The following is a 19272-nucleotide window of genomic DNA, read 5'->3' on the forward strand; positions in this document are numbered from 1 at the left end:
ACAGTGAACCCCAAAGGTACTGCTTGGAGTTGTAATAGCTCCCCCATGAAGATGTTACATACAATCCTGTTTCACAATAATACTTAAATGTATTGCCATAAGTCTTGCAGAAATATTGCAGGAAATTGCCATATCTGTTACAGATAGCACCTCTGGTAGTCTCTGTATCCACGAGATGGATATAGCACAGCCAGCAGCAGCATAAGCTTCTCTCTACCCTAACCCCATGCCCTATAAGCATGTGTCAGATCTGATGTGGCAGGATCACTTCTACGAGAGAGGGGCCAGTTTTGATCTTTGTAGACTCGTCAATTCTTGGTCTTTTTGCTGAAAATGATACCCTTGGTGCCATATGTGCTAGTTGTAAGAGTGGGCTTTGTGACATGGACAGATGTCTGCCAGAAAGTAAACTAAGACCACCAAGCAGCCATCATATGACAAAAATCGGTCACTTCTGGGCTAGTGATTTAGAACGGAAGGGTAATGTGCAGCCCATTCCTACAGACTGTTTAGTCTTGTTTAAAAACAGGACAGGAAATGCTGAGAGTTTCACATACTTCCCTGGGAGAACATTCTCTTCCTTCTCTCCCCACCCCCTGCCTGTATACACTTTGAATCACCTCTGGTACCTGGACTCTATAATAGGATATCTCCATTATTATATATATCTCCTAGAACTGGAAGGGACCTTGAAAGGTCATTGAGTCCAGCCCCCTGCCTTCACTAGCAGGACCAAGTACTGATTTTTGCCCCAGATTCCTAAGTGGCCCCCTCAAGGATTGAACTCACAACCCTGGGTTGAGCAGGTCGATGCTCAAACCACTGAGCTATACCTCCCTCTGAAGGCAATTAGTTTGGCTAAGTAATTGAATGAGTACTATATTATTTTATGAGGACACCAAAGTGTAAAGAAGTACAGTAAAAGCAACCCCTTACTTATATTGTCTTCTCTTTTTCAGGAATCCTGTCCATAGAGCAGCTCATCAGCCGAGTGGGTGTGATTGGGGTGACACTCATGGCTCTGCTTTCTGGATTTGGTGCTGTTAACTGTCCGTACACATACATGTCCTACTTTCTCAGGTAACCACAGCCTCTTGGAATTTTATTCTATACACTCCTTGAGATTTTTTTCCTTCTTCCCATGTGTGCGCTCTCTCAGATTCCCCTAGGACACTGCCCCGGTTTGGCCCTGGGCCTTCCTTTCCCGTCCCCCCAAGCCTGCTGATTCTAGCTGTCCCATCTACACTGCAAGACCCCTTCTATCACTGATGTATGCTGTCCTCACATAGGCTCTTCAGTTCCAATTGGTTTGTCCCACATGCTTGTCCTTGTTCACATTCTCCTTGGAGTGGAATACCAAGGCTAATGGGGTATTGTGTGTATGTTGCAGGAATGTGACAGATGCAGATATTCTAGCCCTGGAGCGCCGTCTCCTACAAACCATAGACATGATCATCAGCAAGAAGAAAAGGTGAGGAGAACAGAGCAGAGTCAAGATACTTTAATGCTGTTGAGGTTAGCAGATTGCAGGGATAATGTGTTCTTGGAATAGCCAAAATCTTGTCTGTCAGGAGTGGGAAGTAGTTGCATAACTGTATCAGATAAGATTCCTTGCTCTAGTGCAGTGTTTCCCAAACTTGGGATGTTGCTTGTGTAGAGAGAGTCCCTGGCGGGCCGGTTTGTTTACCTGCCGCGTCTGCAGGTCCGGCCGATCGCGGCTTCCACTGGCCGCGGTTCGCTGCTCCAGGCCAATGGGGGCTGCTGAAAGCAGCGGCCAGTATGTCCCTCAGCCCACGCCGCTTCCTATTGGCCTGAAGCGGTGAACCATGGCCAGTGGGAGCTGCGATTGGCCGGACCTATGGGCGCGGCAGGTAAACAAACCGGCCTGGCCCGCCAGGGGCTTTCCCTACACAAGCAGTGTCCCAAGTTTGGGAAACACTGCTCTAGGGAAACAAGTGTCCTGAAGGGGTTAGAATGGGGGTAGCAGTCATTTCATTGCCTGAAACAAAATCCGTTCTGTTCCATTACAAACCTTGACCCTGATCTTCTCAAGGTCCCTTCCAGCTGCACATTTTTAGGATAGGGAGGAATTAAATAATTAGAGGTTCTTTGTTATTGGACAACTTATCCTCTGTGCTGTGCTGGGTGTCACAAGGGCTAATATTTTGAGTTGGGAGAGAGGGGTGCTTTAGCTTAAAATAATTATCAATGACATTGAAGAGGGCTTGATGCCAAATGTGGCTCTACTGGCTGCAGATACAAAAAAAGGAGACCAGTAAACACAGTGGAATCATAGATTGCATTGACAATGCTATGAAAAGGTTTCAGCTTAGGGTTGGATAAGTGGCTTATGCATTTCAGTGCAGTGAAATGTTGAAGTAATGAGGCTGGGAGCCAGCAGTGATTATAGCGATTATGTTGTAGTGTAAATGGGAGCATGAGAGACAATATACAGCAGATACTTTTGTATTTGAACCAGTTCTTGAAGTCTCGTACAAATGGTCCAAAGCATCAAACAGTCCCACCCTGTAATGGCTTTATGTGATTCTGCTTTATGAAAGCTTGTCACACAGCCCTGTAATGACTACCAGAGTGCAGCAGTTCTCAAACTTCACTGCACCGTGACCCCCTTCTGACAACAAAATGACTACACGACCCCGGGACCAAAGCCTGAGCCTGCCCGAGCCCCTCCGCCCCAGGCAAGGGGGCCAAAGCCAAAATCCAAACCCCATCACCCAGGGCTGAAACCCTTGAGCTTTGGCTTCGGCCCTGGGTTGTGGGTTCGGACCAGGGCCCAGCAAGTCTAATGCCAGCCCTGCTGACCCCATTACAATGGGGTCATGACCCATTTTGGGGTCCTGACCCATAGTTTGAGAACTGCTGCCATAGAGCATTGCTTTATTCAGTCCAGTCCTCACATCTCTGGGGAGAAGGCAGTTGTACAATGACAGAGGTGCTCAAAAGGAGAGAGGCATTTGGTGGGTTGTGTGCTCACTAAAAGAACATAAAAACGGCCATACTGGGTCAGACCAAAGGTCTACCAAGCCCAGTATTCTGTCCTCTGACAGTGGCCAATGGCAGGTGCCCCAAAGGGTATGAACAGACAGGTTATCATCAAGTGATCCATGCCCTGTCACCCAATCCCAGCTTCTGGCAAACGGAGGCTAGGGACGCCATTCCTGCCCATCCTGGCTAATAGGTCCATTGATGGACTTATCTTCCATGAATCTGTCTAGCTCCCTTTTGATCCCAGTTATAGGATTGGCCTTCACAACACCCTCTGGCAAGGAGTTCCAGAGATTGACAGTGCGTTGCGTGAAAAAATACTTTCTTGTGTTTGTTTTAAACCTGCTACCTATTAATTTCATTTGGTGGCCCCTTGTTCTTGTATTATGAGAAGAAGTAAATAACACTTCCTTATTTACTTCCTTCACATCTGTCGTGATTTTATAGATCTCTATCATATCCCCCCTTAGGCGCCTCTTTTCCAAACTGAACAGTCCCAGTTTTAATCTCTCCTCATACGGAAGCCATTCTATTCCCCTAATCATTTTTGTTGCCCTTTTCTGAACCTTCTCCAATTCCAATATATTTTGAGATGGGGTGACCACATCTGCACTCAGTAGTCAAGATGTGGGTATACCATGGATTTATATAGAGGCAATGTGATAGTTTCTGTCTTCTGATGTATCCCTTTCTTGATGATTCCCAATATTCTGTTTGCTTTTTTGACTGCCGCTGCACATTGAGTGGATGATTTCAGAGAACGATCCACAATGATTCCAAGATCTCTTTTTTGAGTGGTAACAGCTAATTTAGACCCCATCATCGTATATGTATAGTTAGGATTATATTTTCCAATGTGCATTACTTTGCATTTATCAACATTAAATTTCATCTGCCATTTTGTTTCCCAGTCACCCAGTTTTGTGAGATCCTTTCGTAGCTCTTTGCAGTCTGCCTGGGACTTAACTATCTTGAGTAGTTTTGCATCATCTGCAAATTTTGCACCTCACTGTTTACCCCTTTTTCCAGATCGTTTATGAATATGTTAAATAGGACTGGGCCTAGTACAGATCCCTGGGGGACACCACTCTCCATTCTGAAAACTGACCATCTATTCCTACCCTTGTTTCCTATCTTTTAACTAGTTACCAGTCCATGAGATAACCTTCCCTCTTATTCCATGACTGCTTATTTTGCTTAAGAGCCTTTGGTGAGGGACCTTGTCAAAGGCTTTCTGAAAATCTAAATACACTATATCCACTGGATCTCCTTTGTCCACATGCTTGGTGACCCCCTCAAAGAATTCTAGTAGATTGGTGAGCCATGATTTCCCTTTACAAAAACTATGTTGACTGTTTCCCAGAAAATTATGTTCATCTATGTATCTGACAGTTTTGTTCTTTACGATAATTTCAACCAATTTGCCTGGTACTGAAGTGAGGTTTACTGTCCTGTAGTTGCCAGCATCACTTCTGGAGCCCTTTTTAAATATTGGCATCATATTAGCTATCCTCCAGTCATTTGGTACAGAAGCTGATTTAAATGGTAGGTTACAGATGGCAGTTAGTAGTCCTGCAATTTCACATTTGAGTTCCTTCAGAACTCTTGGGTGAATACCATCAGGCCCTGGAGACTTATTACTGTTTAGTTTATCAATTTTGGACAGTTCTTCAGATCTGTCACCCAAAAGGAATGTCTCAGGTTTGGGAATCTCCCTCACATCCTCAACAGTGAAGACCGATGCAAATAAGTAATTTAGTTTCTCTGCAGTGGCCTCATTGTCTTTGAGTGCTCCTTTAGCATCTCGATCATCCAGTGGCCCCACTGGTTGTTTAGCAGGCTTTCTGCTTCTGATGTATTTTTAAAAAAATTTGCTATTACTTTTGGAGTCTTTGGCCAGCTGTTCTTCAAATTCTTTTTTCGTCTTTTTAATTATATTTTTACACTTAATTTGCCAGAGTTTATGCTCTTTTCTATTTTCCTCATTAGAATTTATCTTCCACTTTTTAAAGGATGCCTTTTTGCCTCTCACTGCTTCTTTTAACAGTTGTTGTGGCGCTCTTTTACTTTATTGTTTAACCACGGTGGCTCTTTTTGGTTCTCTTACTATTTTTTTTAAATTGGGGTATACATTTAAGTTGAGCCTCTATTATAGTGTCTTTAAAAAGTTCCCACGCAGTTTGCAAGGATTTTACTTTTTGTACTGTTCCTTTTAATTTCTGTTTCACCAACCTCCTCATTTTTGTGTAGTTCCCCTTTCTGAAATTAAATGCTACAGTGTTGGGCTGCTGTGGAGTTTTTCCCGCCACAGGTATGTTAAATTTAATTATAGTATGGTCACTATTACTAAGCGGTCCAGTTATATTCACCTCTTGGACCTGATCCTGTGCTCCACTTAGGACTAAATCAAGAATTGCTTCTCCTCTTGTGGGTTCCAGGACCAGCTGCTCCAAGAAACAGTCATTTAAGGTGTCAAGAAACTTTTATCTCAGCATCCCTTCTTGAGGTGATATGTACCCAGTCAATATGGGGATACTTGAAACCCCCATTATTATTATTATTGATTTTTTTATTTTAATAGCCCCTTTAATCTCCTTGAGCATTTCAGAGTCACTAACCCCATCCTGGTCAGGTGGTCTGTAATATAACCGATTAGCTATATTCTTATTTTTCAAGCATGGAATTATTATCCATAGAGATTTTATCATACAACTTAGTTCATTTAAGATTTTTACTTCATTTGATTCCACGCTTTCTTTCACATATAGTGCCACTTCCCCACCAGCATGACCTGTTCTGTCCTTCTGATATATTGTGTATGCTGGTATTACTGTGTCCCATTGATTATCCTCATTCCACCAGGTTTCTGTGATGGCTATTATATCAATATCGTCATTTAACACTGACTAGGCACTCTAGTCAGTGTTAAATTATTATTATTAACACTGACTAGAGTGTTATCTTATTATTTAGACTTCTAGCATTGGTATATAAGCATTTTAAAAACTTGTCGTTTTTTGGCTGTCCCCTATTGCATGACATAATTGAATGGGACTTTTTTTCATTTGACTATTTCCTGTCAAATCCTCCCTGTATTTTATTATTTTTCATCCTCTCCTCCTTATTAGGACATAGGGAATCTCCATTTATAGATCCTCCCCTAAGGGATGTCCGAACCACATGCTCCTCTGCACCTGTCGGCTTTCCCCTGGTCCTTAGTTTAAAAACTGTTCTATGACCTTTTTAATTTTAAGCACCAGCAGTCTGGTTCTGTTTTGGTTTAGGTGGAGCCCATCCTTCCTGTATAGGCTCTCCCTCTCCCAAAATCTTCCCCAGTTCCTAATAAATCTAAACCCCTCCTCCCTACACCATCGTCTCATTCACGCATTGAGACCCTGCAGTTCTGTCTGTCTAACTGGCCCTGCGCGTGGAACTGGAAGCATTTCAGAGAATGCTACCATGGAGGTCCTGGACTTCAATTTCTTACCTAGCAGCCTAAATTTGGCCTCTAGGACCTCTCTCCTGTCCTTCCCCATGTCGTTGGTACCTACATGTACCACAACCACTGGCTCCTCCTCAGCACTACACATAAGCCTATCTAGATATCTGGAGAGATTCACAACAGGCAGACAAGTCGGCATGCGGTTCTCCTGATCATCGCAAACCCAGCTATCTATGTTTCTAATGATCGAATCGCCCATTACTAATACCTGTCTTTTCCTAATAACTGGAGTTCCCTCCCCCGGAGAAGTATCCTCCGTGTGAGAGGATACCACATCATCATCTGGGAAGAGGGTCCCAACTATGGGATCGTTTCCCTCTGGGCCAGCATGATGTTCTCCTTCCCTGAGACTTTCTTCCTCCTTAGCAGCACAGAGGCTGTCAGACCGGGGGTGGGACTGTTCTACTATGTCCCAGAAAGTGTCATCTATGTACCTCTCTGTCTCCCTTAGCTCCTCCAGCTTAGCCACCCTGGTCTCCAAAGTCCGTACACGGTCTCTGAGGGCCAGGAGCTCCTTGCACTGAATGCATACATACGCCACCAGCCCATAGGGGAGGTAATCCTACATGCTGCATTGGGTTCATTAAACTGGGTAGCTCCCACTCTGTTGCTTGACTTCTGCCTGCGTTCTTTTTTTTTTTTACTCCCAAAGCTTGTTCCCTTGTTGGCGCTTTGTTTTTATCAAGTGGTGCTTTGACCTTTAAGTGCTCTAGCCCCTGCTCACAGTCCCCTGTTAGCCACTCCTGTTCGCTAGCTCCTCTGGTCGCTTAGGAGCGGGCTTTTTAAAGCCCTGCTCTGCCTGAGTTGCCCCACCCCTGGTTAAGGGTTGATTGAATGCCTCATCAAGAAGCTCCTAGCTCTCAGCCTTGCTTAGCAGGCTGCTAGGCTCAACACACACACAGTCAGCACACGGTCCCCCAAACATACAGACCACACGGTATATTTCAGTCAAGCAGCAAGCACACTACAGACAACAAACTTACCCCAAGGGTCCCACAATCGCTCCTCCTTTACCTGGAGAAGTCCCTCGCCAAACTCCCCTGTTAGCCGCTCCTGTCCTCTGAGATTGAAGACTGCAGAGTCGCATGATCTGGAAGAGGACATGGGAGGCTGACAAGTCACATGACTGAGACACCAGTTGAATCTTTATTTTTAATTGGTGTGAAATCCATTCTGTATTATTGAAACCTCAACAGCATGGCAGCTTGTTTGATTAGGACTGGATTCCATTCCTGAGCTGACTGAGATGTTTTGGAGCAGGATTGGTGATTGGATGAATGGTAGTGGTGTGTCTCTGCACTGAATAAGGCCTGGTCTACACTACGCGTTTAAACCGAATTTAGCAGCGTTAAACCGAATTAACCCTGCACCCGTCCACACAACAAAGTCCTTTATATTGATATAAAGGGCTCTTTGAACCGATTTCTGTACTCCTCCCTGACGAGGGGTGTAGCACTGAAATCGGTATTGCCATGTCGGATTAGAGTTAGTGTGGCCGCAGTTTGACGGTATTGGCCTCCGGGCGGTATCCCACAGTGCACCATTGTGACCGCTCTGGAAAGCAATCTGAACTTGGATGCACTGGCCAGGTAGACAGGAAAAGCCCCGCGAACTTTTGAATTTCATTTCCAGTTTGCCCAGCATGGAGCTCTGATCAGCACGGGTGGCGATGCAGTCCCAAATCCAAAAAGAGCTCCAGCATGGACCATACAGGAGATACTGGATCTGATCGCTGTATGGGGAGACAAATCTGTTCTATCAGAGCTCCGGTACAGAAGACGAAATGACAAAGCATTTGAAAAAATCTCCAGGCTATGATAGACAGAGGCCACAGCAGGGACTCAGCACACTGCTGCGTGACAAGCGTAACGGAAAGCCAAAGAATCAAATGGACGCTCATGGAGGGAGGGAGAGGGTACTGAGGACTCCAGCTATCCCGCAGTCTCCGAAAAGCATTTGCATTCTTGGCTGAGCTCCTAATGCCTGAAGGGTCAAAAACATTTTCCCAGGTGTTTCAGGGTGTATGTTGTCGATTTACACCCTTCTCCTCTCCCCCTCCCGCCCCCCCGGAAAGAAAAGGGAAAAAAATCATTTCTCGCCTATTTTCAATGTCACCCTATGTCTACTGCATGCTGCTGGTAGACGGGGTGCTGCAGCGCTGAACACCAGCATCCCCTTCCCGGTGGCAGATGGTGCAAAATGACTGGTAGCCATCGTCGTCATCAGCCCGTGAGTGCTCCTGGCTGGCCTCGGTGAGGTCGGCCGGGGGCGCCTGGGTAAAAATGGGAATGACTCCCAGTCATTCCCGGCAAACGGTACAAAAGGCTTGGTAACCGTCCTCATCATAGCAGCTGGAGGCTGAGCTCCATCAGCCCCCCCCCCCCTTTCATGTCTAAAGAAAATTCTTTACTCCCTGGACTATCATAGCAGTGGGAGGCTGCGCTCCTCTCCCCCCCACCCTTTAATGTCCTGCCTGGACTATCATAGCAGCTGGAGGCTTCCTCCCCCTCATTTTATCTCACTAAAAAGTCAGTGTTTCTTATTCCTGCATTCTTTATTACTTCATCACACAAATGGGAGGACACTGCCACGGTAGCCCAGGAGGGTTCGGGGAGGAGGGAAGCAATGGGTGGGGTTGTTGCAGGGGCACCCCCTAGAATGGCATGCAGCTCATCATTTCTGTGGGATCTCTGGGGCTCTGACCCGGAGCAGCTGTGCTCTCTGGTTCTCTAGTACACTTGCCCCATATTCTAGGCAGGACTGACTCTATTTTTAGACAAAACATAAAGAAGGGAATGACCCGGGGAGTCATTCCCATTTTTGTCCATGCGCCCCCGGCCGACCTCAGCGAGGCCAGCCAGGAGCACCCATGACAGCAGCAGACGGTACAAAAGGATTGATAACCGTCATCGCCAATTTCCAATTGCAAACGGTGCAAAATGACTGATAACCATCATCTCATCGCCAATTTACAATGGCAGACGGTGCAATAGGGATGGTAACCGTCTCTGCTACCTTGCAAAGGCAAATGAATGCTGCTGTGTAGCACTGCAGTACCGTGTCTGTCAGCAGCATTCAGTACACATATGGTGACAGTGACAAAAGGCAAAACAGGCTCCATGGTTGCCATGCTATGGCATCTGCCAGGGAAAAAGGGCGCGAAATGATTGTCTGCCGTTGCTTTCACGGAGGAAGGATTGAGTGATGACATTTACCCAGTATCACCCGCGACACTGTTTTTGCCCCATCGTGCATTGGGATCTCAACCCAGAATTCCAAGGGGCGGGGGAGGCTGCGGGAACTATGGGATAGCTACGGGATAGCTACCCACAGTGCAATGCTCCGGAAATCGATGCTAGCCTCGGTACATGGATGCACACCGCCGAATTAATGTGCTTAGTGTGGCCGCGTGCACTCGACTTTATACAATCTGTTTTAAAAAACTGGTTTCTGTCAAATCGGAATAATCCCATAGTGTTGACATACCCTTAGTTTCACAATATCTGCTGCACAAGGCATCTTTTTCTGAGAACTGAATCTTTTCTCTTTTCAGAATGGCAATGGCCCACAGGACCATGTTCCAAAGAGGGGACGTGCTCAACAAACCCACCGGCTTCTGGGGAATGATAAAAAGTGTTACCGCATCGGTCCCTGGCAGCGAAAGTATCCTTCCTCTCCTGTCCATGGGGCTTCAGGCTAGTTCCCTGCTGAGTAGAAATGGGATTTAATTAGGAAAAAGGACAGGGAGGCCTGTGTTGTTAAGCATTTATATATCACACAGCTCTTCCCAAAGCATAGAGTAAGAAACACTTTATGCCCCAAAGAGCTTACACTATAGCACAACAGAATATTGGACATCTGCTCAGGTAAGGGTTGGTGTTGGGAGAGTGTTGACGAGAACAAGATAGAAAGGAATCCTGTGAGAAGGGGTGGGGTGGGGCTTGGCAAACAGTCGGAGTTACAGAAAGACAATAGTTTTTGCTAAGCATTCAGATTCAGATCTCCCAAAATGCTTTGGGGAGGGGCAGGGAACCTTACTGAGAGCCATATGGGTAGGGTTCCGGGCCAACAGGAAGGAGCAGGAGGATATGCATGGTGAGGAAAATTCTCCACATGATTTGATAACCAGTCTGTAACTCCCAGCAGAAGTCCCGTAGATGGTGATGGAGTGCAAGTAACACAAGGAAGTTCTAGTGGAGATTAAGGTGTGCGGATGTTATAAAAATAAAGCAGCTTGTTTTTGGGAGAGACTTGGTTCCATTTGGTAGTGTGCATTCCTCTGCTTGTGATACAGAGATCAGTTATGTGATCCTGTTAAAGGGACCGTGCTGACCAGCATTGTTACAATGGAGTGCTCTGAAGATTCTGTCATATGAGGGTTTTTGGTGCAGTTTAAACTGAGATTGTGTCTGTGCAGGGAGCCCAGGAATGGAAGAACCTCAGGGTATGTTTGTTTCCAGTTGATGTTAGGAACTTCTGCAGAATTCTACCCTTGACTCTTCCGGTTTGCCAGATCTGTCCCTTATCCAGCAGGAAGTGGATGCGTTGGAAGAGCTGAGTCGGCAGCTTTTCCTGGAAACTGCTGACCTGCATGCAACTAAGGTACATAGCAAAGAGCCAGATTGATAGTCTGGGAGAGGATGAGCAGAATAGACAGAAGTAATTTTAAAGTCATTCTGCTGGCAACGATGAAAACAGCAGCTAGTTTCTCAGCTTTGACACAATATTGGAAGAGTCTGTTTCTCAAATCTGGGGGTCAGATGATAAGCCGTTTTCCACAGTTCATATATGCAGTGGAACATGTACCGGGCCTCAGAAAAGGCCAGCAATCCCAAACTGTGTTGGGAGAGGGAAGAGGGGCCTGTACTCTGTTCCCCTGCTAATAAGGCCCTGACTTAGTCTTTTCTTCTGCAGATTGGCCTCACAATGTACTGAAGTGATGAGTTCTTAGGTTTTATAAAAAATAATACGTCAGTGCTAAAATGTCAGGAGAGGGCATGGCTTAATGGAAGCCAGGAATAGAAGTTTGGAGAGCTGGATTCTCTTTCCAGATCTTTATTAGCTGTGACACTTTGGCACTCCACTACTCAGTGCCTCAGTTTCCTCATTCATAAGAGGAGCTATTGTTACAGCTCTGTCTCACATGGGACTTGAGGTTCATTCATTAATGTAAGTGTTTGTTTGTAAACACTTGAATGGTGAGAGCTGTAGAAGGACAAAGTAATCATTGCTGTTTTTTACTGGTAATTGTCTAAAACTTATACATTTGAATTTTATCTGAACCTGAAAATGTTAAATGTATGAGTGGTTTTTGTTGTTTTTGTTCCCTTTCAGGAGAGAATAGAATACTCCAAAACTTTCCAGGGGAAATACTTTAATTTCCTAGGTTACTTTTTCTCCATCTATTGTGTCTGGAAAATCTTCATGGTACGTGAATGTCATATATTGTTGTCCATAAATGTCTTGCATAACCTTGCTTAGATTGTTTGACACATACAGGTAATGAGACTTTACACACAGATTCTTGTCTGCACCTTAAGAATATTCTTCCAGTTTCCTTTCATACGTCCTGCTCCTAGAAATTAGTTTTCGAATGACATTGGCATCTATTTGGGATAACTGTTTCTTACTGCATTGTGTGTTTTCATACATTTTGTATACTCTCAGTTAACTCTATGGGATTGTTCTGTGATGAAATACAGAGCAAAGGACATGTATGTGTGTCACAGATACAGTTGTGCTGTGTATACCACATTCCCTTGAATTGATGTACTTGTCTCTCTCCTGCAGGCAACCATCAATATCGTATTTGATCGAGTTGGGAAGACTGATCCAGTCACAAGAGGAATTGAGATCACTGTAAATTATCTGGGAATCCAGTTTGATGTGAGTAACATTTAAAACCCCCACTCACATCAGTAATTGCTGTTTTATCTATTACTAACTGAACTGGTGCTGTGGGAGCAGCTGGTGGGGATTAATGGGGCTCTGAGAAGGGGCTTAGATTTCTCCACCAATCTCTAAGCTGGGAAGTATAGTGTGAACATTGCTCTTAATACACTAGTATCCAAACTTAGTCACTCCTCTTACCATAAAGTTATGACTGGCCTTTGCAAGTATACTTTCTGACACTCTGAGTGCACACAATCCCTATGCTAGAGATGGATATAATGCAGCATTAGCCTCTGGGTATCACCTTTAGAGAGCACATCATTTTAACCATGTTTCTAGTGAAAGTTAATGCTGGAGGATGTCCACTATTCACACAACAGGCCTATTGCATGTTAGTAGCTCACCATGCTGCACACCCTGACCTGGAGGGAGGAAAGGGTCCTTTGAGCTTTCATGTCATGGTCCCATGAGGTGCGAGCATCCCTTTCACCCCCATCTTAATGGAGTTATTGCCATAGGTGGTTGTTTATAACTCTCAGGCAGAGATTCATGGTTAGAGCAGAGAACTCTGAGCTGGATTTTTGTTTGTGGCTCTGCCATTGACTTATGTCCTTGGAGAAGTCACTTAACCATTATGAGCCTCAGTTTTCCAGTCTGTAAAATTAGGATAATACCTGTCTTATGGGATGTTGAACACTTCAGTGGAGGGCACTATGGAAGTGGCTGTCCACGACGTGTCAATACATGGAGGGGTGCAGTGAACAATGTGTGTGCACGTACACTGCGTGAATTTACAGTTCATGTGAATAGATCTCTGAGGGCTTAGATTAGTATTTGTTAATAAGAAAGGACAACGTACTCAGCTGTGAATAAGAGATGAATAGTCTCTGACCTGCAGAACTTAGTTTGTGTTAGTGTATTCATGGACAGGCAATTTTACAATGAGTATTCTCTGTGAATAGTAATAAGTGTGTACCTGCACAATTTGTATACTAGTTGGTTTGTGACACATGATTACAAGTGAAACATGAAATGACTCCACCTGTCCATGTGCTCCATTTGAATTAGGGTTTGTGTTTTTATTTCTGTTTATTTCAGCTTTCACTTTTTTCTTGTAAAGTGTTATTTTTCTGATGCTGTATCAGGGGCAGGCAAACTTTTTGGCCTGAGGGCCGCATCAGGTTTTGGAAATTGTATGGAGGGCTGGTTTTTTGGGGGGGAGGGGCGTGCCCCCTCTCCCCCCCTGGTTCCCTGACAGCTCCCCCAGGACCTCTGCCCCATCCACTCTCCCTCCCTCCACTCCCTGTCCCCTGACTGCCCCTGGAACCTCTGCCCCTGGCTGCCCCCTGCCAGCCCATCCGCCCCCCCCCTCATTCCTGACTGCCCCCCCCAGGACTCCTGCCCCATCCAACTATCCCTTCTCCCCATCCTCTGACTGCCCCTAGAACCGCTACCCCCTGCCATCCTATCCAACCCCCCTTCCTTCTTGACTGCCCCCCCAGGATCCATGCCCCCATTCAACCCCCCTGTTCACTGCCCTCTGACCGCTCCAACCCCTATCCACACCCCTGCCCTCTATCCAACCCCTCCTGCTCCTTTACTGCGCTTCCTGGAGCACTGGTGACTGGCGGCGCTACAGCCGCGCCGTCACCACCACGCAGCACAGAGCACCACGTCAGGCCGGGCTCTGCAGCTGCGCCGCCCCAGAAGCTCATAGCCGCTCTGCCCAGAGCATTGCGTCTTCCCGGCCAGAGCTCAGGGGCCAGGCAGGAAGGTGCCACGGGCCAGATGTGGCCCGCAGGCTGTAGTGTGCCCACCTCTGCACTATATAAATAACTATACACGCAAAACTACATTTAAAGGACCTGATTAAGGTTTTGACATCAAGTACTCAAAAGTTAGGAAATGCCAGCATTAAGGTTGCTTGTGCAGCCTTAATTCAGCTTTCTTGTGCGTATGCATTCTGGTACAGTCTGTAGTTACGTGATCACAAGGGGCCTACCAAATTCACAGTCTATTTTGGCCAGTTTCACAGTCATAGGATTTAAAAAATCATAAATGTCATGATTTCAAATATTTAAATCTGAAATTTCAGTGTTGTAACTGTAGGGGTCCTGATCCAAAAGAGGGTTGTGGGGGGTGAGTTGCAAGGTTATTGTGGTGGGGGATCACAGTATTGCCACCCTTACTTCTGCACTGCTACTGGCAGTGGTGCTGCCTTCAGAGCTGGCTGACTAGAAAGTGGTGGCTGCTGGCCAGGAGCCCAGCTCTGAAGGCAGTGCCACTGCCAGCAGCAGTGTAGAAGTAAAGATGTCATGATCGGATGCTGCCTTCAGAGCTAGGTGCCTGGCTAGCAGCCTCTGCTCTCTGGCCACCCGGCTATGAAGGCAGCACAGAAGTAAGGGTGGCAATACCCAACCCTCCTACAATAACCTTGGCTCCCCTTGCTCTCCCCCGTAACTCCCGTTCGGGTCGGGACCTGCAGTTTGAGAAACACTGGTGAAATCTGCATAGTATAGGGCAAAAGTACACAAAAGACCAGATTTCATGGGTGAGACCGGATTTCACGGTCCATGACGCATTTTTCATGGCCATGAATTTGATAGGGTCCTAATGATAACATACTAATTTTTTTTCCTCTCTGCCCCCCTATTCCTCCCTCGGGCTTCCTGAGCCAGATGCAGAAGGAGGAAGGGTAATAATTGAGAGCACAGCAGAGACAGGCTCCCTGATCTCAGTTTAGGTGTCTGTACCTCAGGATGGATTGATTTAAATCAAGGCAATTTAAATAATGATTTAAATCACCAAGTGGAAAGCTTTTATTTTGATCATTGATTTTTAATCAACTTTTCTATTTGTACTTCAGTTACCTTCTAAAAGAAGGTATATTCTCATGGGTTGATCTAACCATTAAAACATTGATTTACAGCTAAATAGAGCCTTTACATTTATATATATACATTTATTAAAGCAATTATATAGCTTAATATTTTCAGATTCTTTTTAATTCTACATTTTTAGTGTGTTAGAAAATAGTGAATGAGATATTATTTACTAGATAATTAACTTTTTGCTCATTATTTGTATCTAACTGCATTAGGATGGTAACTGGAAGTTATTTAAATACACTAAACAGCATATGTTTATATTTATTAAACAAAACAACCTTAAATGTTTTGTATACATAAACCTCTCTTACCAAAATATGTTTCACATTTACAAATAAATTATAGGAAGTTTAGGCTTTAATGTATTTTATATTAAAGCAAAATTTAATTTTAAAAAGGTTTATTTTTAAAAAGAAAAATGTATTGTAATTTAAACAACAATAAAAAAACTGATTATAATAAAAATAATAGATTTTAATCCACCCTGCTGGACCTGGCACAATCCCCAGCAGCTCAGAGCTGCAATTTCAGGGAAAGTCCTGCTGAGCCTCAGGCTGGAGCATTTTCAGTATGAATGGAATCTTCAGGGACTATAACTGCATTCCAGCAAGTCTCTGCCAAGTCTATGCAAACTGCAGTTTTTCTCAGGTTTATGTAACTTGGACACATTTGGGGGCATTTTCACAAGGATGTCAAAAGGCATATCCCTCCCAAATTTCAAGCCCCTTACTCCAATGTATGGGGGCTTTACTGCTTTTCAAAGAAAAGATTTCCAGAATTTTTTAACATGGTCAAAACAATGTACTTTTCTGTAGCCTTGTTTTTGGAAATGGCTGAATTGTTTTGACTGAAACTTTTCGGAATTTTGAGGCAGACACTTTCCATGGAAAATTTCAGCCCAAATAATTAAAATTTGACCAAGTTATAACCAATTGAAAAGAGGGTCTTATAATGAAATGTGTTGGGCAGCCTTAATAATAGATGGGGCTACCAGCCCTTCCTATAATAATAATCTCCTCTGCTTGTTGTAACCATATACCAGCTGTCCAGAAGAGGGCAGTGGTTCACATGTTTATTGTGAACAGATAGAAACACTGACAGACCTTGTCTAGTATATTACATGTATCTAGGAGGCGTTTATGTACCAAATAGATGTGTGTTCTTTTGTATTTACTCTATAAATATTCACATCCGAACCCTCAGTTCCTTCCATGAAGTCCACATAGGCTAGATCTGTGCATTTCCCATGTGTGTAGAGTAAGCACTTGCACATGAAAGTACCCATTTTTGTGCCCTTGCAGGAGAATATATACCTGTATGTAAATTTTTCTACAGTGAGTATCTGCACAGTATGAGAATTCAGAGATCCTGTTAAGTGCATATCCACACACATTCTTCAAATGCCTGGCCCCAGGGATTTAACAATTTCCTGTTTTTGTTGGTGCAGGTAAAATTCTGGTCTCAGCACATTTCCTTTATCCTCATTGGAATAATCATCGTCACCTCCATCAGAGGCTTACTGATCACGCTCACAAAGGTACGCCTGGTCAGGGCCCTCTTACGTGATAGCAGTCCAGGAGAGCTTGCGTGTATTTCTAACTTAGTCAAGAGAACATTGAGTAAACAAGAGGTTTTCAACCTTTTTTCATATGTAGACCCCTAAACATTTTTGAATGGAGGTGCCAGACCCCTTTGGAATTCTTAGACAGGTCCGCAGACCACAGGTTGAAAACCACAGGTGTAAACCTTCAGTACAAATGTAGGACCTGTGGTCTCTGTTCAGTTAGTGGACAAATAGGGGATGAGGAAGGCTGGGATAGAAGTCCTTGCAGGGCGTGGGATGGAGAAAAAAGTCTTTTATGGCTGAATTAGAGAAGGGGAGGGTAACTTTTTCTGGCTTATCTGGGGTATGGTCCTATTGAGAATTCTTTCATCAATTTCAGTCACTAAATGCAGTGCTCAATCTATAAGAACACCATTCCTTTGCTTGGACTGGAGGCAAATGTTAGGGCTCTAAATAGTATTATAGATGTTTTAAAACTTGTAGTATAATCTGAGACTCTCTCCTTGCCCTAGACTTCCTCTCTTAAAAAAAGAAAAAGAAAAAAATCTCCCTGTTGCTATCAACAGTAGTCATGCTAGTATAAATTGGCTGCCATTGTTTCAATCAGCAGGCTTTCTAACTGCTCAGAACAAATCTAGTGATTAATCCCTGGTTGCTGCCTGTGAGCAGTTTATATTAGCCCTTCCACTGTTTTTACTATCAGTGGTAGTAAGATTGGGAAATTTTAAGAGACAAAGTGTAATGTAGACAAGGCTTAACAGTGATGTGGAAGCCTGGATTTGTTAGTATTGGGTATTGAATGGCGATTAAGAGGACTTGGGTTGCTTCATTTAAACTGCTAGCTATTTCTGGGGAGCAGGTAGGGGATTAATGCATTAGTACAACCACAGGGGAAAACTGGCAACACACAACAGGGTGACCCATCGATGCTGGCCTGTAAACTGGGCTTAGTCATTCCTATGCTAGAATGTATTTTGGGTTGTTTTTTGTTTTGTTTTTTTAAAACTGGATTCTCCACGCTGGCTGGCCATGCAGTGTTAGTACCTGGTTTAGTGGGGCCTACGTTAAAACACTTGTAGCTCTACTGGGGACAAGGCCCAGGTCTGTACCTTTGAAAGGTCTAGGAAGCACGTCTTTTTCCTTCAGTGCTGGTTTCTAGGACTAAAGGGGAATGATTGGAGCATGTATTCCTTCCATGTTCCTGTAGAAGGGAGCACAAACACGCCTGGTAATGAGAGACCTGTTTTCAGTCCTTTTTTTCCTCTTTACAGTTCTTCTATGCCATCTCCAGCAGCAAGTCCTCCAATGTTATTGTTCTGCTGTTGGCACAGATCATGGTGAGTATCCAGACCTGCTAGTGAGCTTTTATTATATTGTTCCATCTCAGCAAAGTAGCCACCTGTGAAGCAGTTAACCGATGCGCTTCCTGTATCTTATCTCCAGGGGATGTACTTCGTCTCTTCCGTGCTCCTAATCCGGATGAGTATGCCCCCGGAGTATCGCACTATCATTACAGAAGTCTTGGGGGAGCTGCAGTTCAATTTCTATCACCGCTGGTTTGATGTGATATTCCTGGTTAGCGCTCTCTCCAGCATCCTTTTCCTCTACTTGGCACATAAACAGGCCCCAGAGAAGCACATGGCGCTCTGAATCCATTCCAGTTCTGCCCACTGTTTTATAATCCCTCTGGTGGACTACTGCAACTCATTAGGGGTGACAGGATTTGAAGAGAGGGAGGGCAGCTCTTTCTGTGCTGTGATGATGTAACTGGCCCTTCTGACTTCTACAGTTGCGCTTAGAAGCTATATGGTTCATCCTTTGAACAGGGTGCCATGAGCTGAACAAACAGCAGAGGCAGAAGAAAAGTGGAGGACAGCTGAGAGCCACGGAATAGGAAAATCCATGGGACAAGTGTGTCTTATGGTATTGAAAAATCTGCCAAGGATGGTCAGAGGAGAGACCTCTTAAAATCACGGGTAGAAGAATTCTACATAAAGGACACCAAGGAAACATGATTTCAGTTTAAAAACAAATCAGTCTTAATCCAGAGTTGGAGGGTGTTGATTCTGGATCTGAATGTCTGAGTCTGTGAAATTAAATCAGCTTTCGTAATACCTCACCACTAGCATCATAATTGTTTGTGTCAGTCCCAGGGAATTTAATAGAGATGAGCAAATGTGTGAATGTCACTGTTTGGCAGAGGGGGAAGTGGATTGAGATTCAAGGGAGATGTGCATGATTAGTATCTAGCTTCCTTAGGAATTGGAAGTTAGTCCTTTGTTACCATTTAGGGCCTGATGAATCAGAATCCATGCCTTGGGTTACTGTTCACTGGAGTTTAGTGCGAAGTCAAAGATGGTAGCTATAACTAGTTTACGTTATACGCTAGAAATTCAGTGCTCCCCACTGACCGATATATT

The 19272-nt window shown here is 44.6% G+C and overlaps 1 protein-coding gene across 2 annotated transcripts in view; it reads left to right on the forward strand.

Moving 5' to 3' along the window:
- Nucleotides 1-18971, forward strand: part of GPR89B (G protein-coupled receptor 89B) — a 29858-nt gene extending 10887 nt beyond the window's left edge. For both annotated transcript variants that reach the window (XM_045002049.1, XM_045002050.1), the window contains exons 6-14: nt 960-1080; nt 1391-1471; nt 10062-10171; nt 11022-11110; nt 11843-11935; nt 12299-12394; nt 16736-16825; nt 18124-18189; nt 18296-18971. In XM_045002049.1, the coding sequence (XP_044857984.1) occupies nt 960-1080; nt 1391-1471; nt 10062-10171; nt 11022-11110; nt 11843-11935; nt 12299-12394; nt 16736-16825; nt 18124-18189; nt 18296-18502 (953 nt within the window). In that variant the 3' untranslated portion in view covers nt 18503-18971. The remainder of the gene's footprint in view (nt 1-959; nt 1081-1390; nt 1472-10061; nt 10172-11021; nt 11111-11842; nt 11936-12298; nt 12395-16735; nt 16826-18123; nt 18190-18295) is intronic.
- The last annotated feature ends 301 nt before the right edge of the window (nt 18972-19272 follow it).

Source organism: Mauremys mutica, chromosome 1, assembly GCF_020497125.1.
Source record: "Mauremys mutica isolate MM-2020 ecotype Southern chromosome 1, ASM2049712v1, whole genome shotgun sequence".
Lineage (NCBI taxonomy): Eukaryota > Metazoa > Chordata > Testudines > Geoemydidae > Mauremys > Mauremys mutica.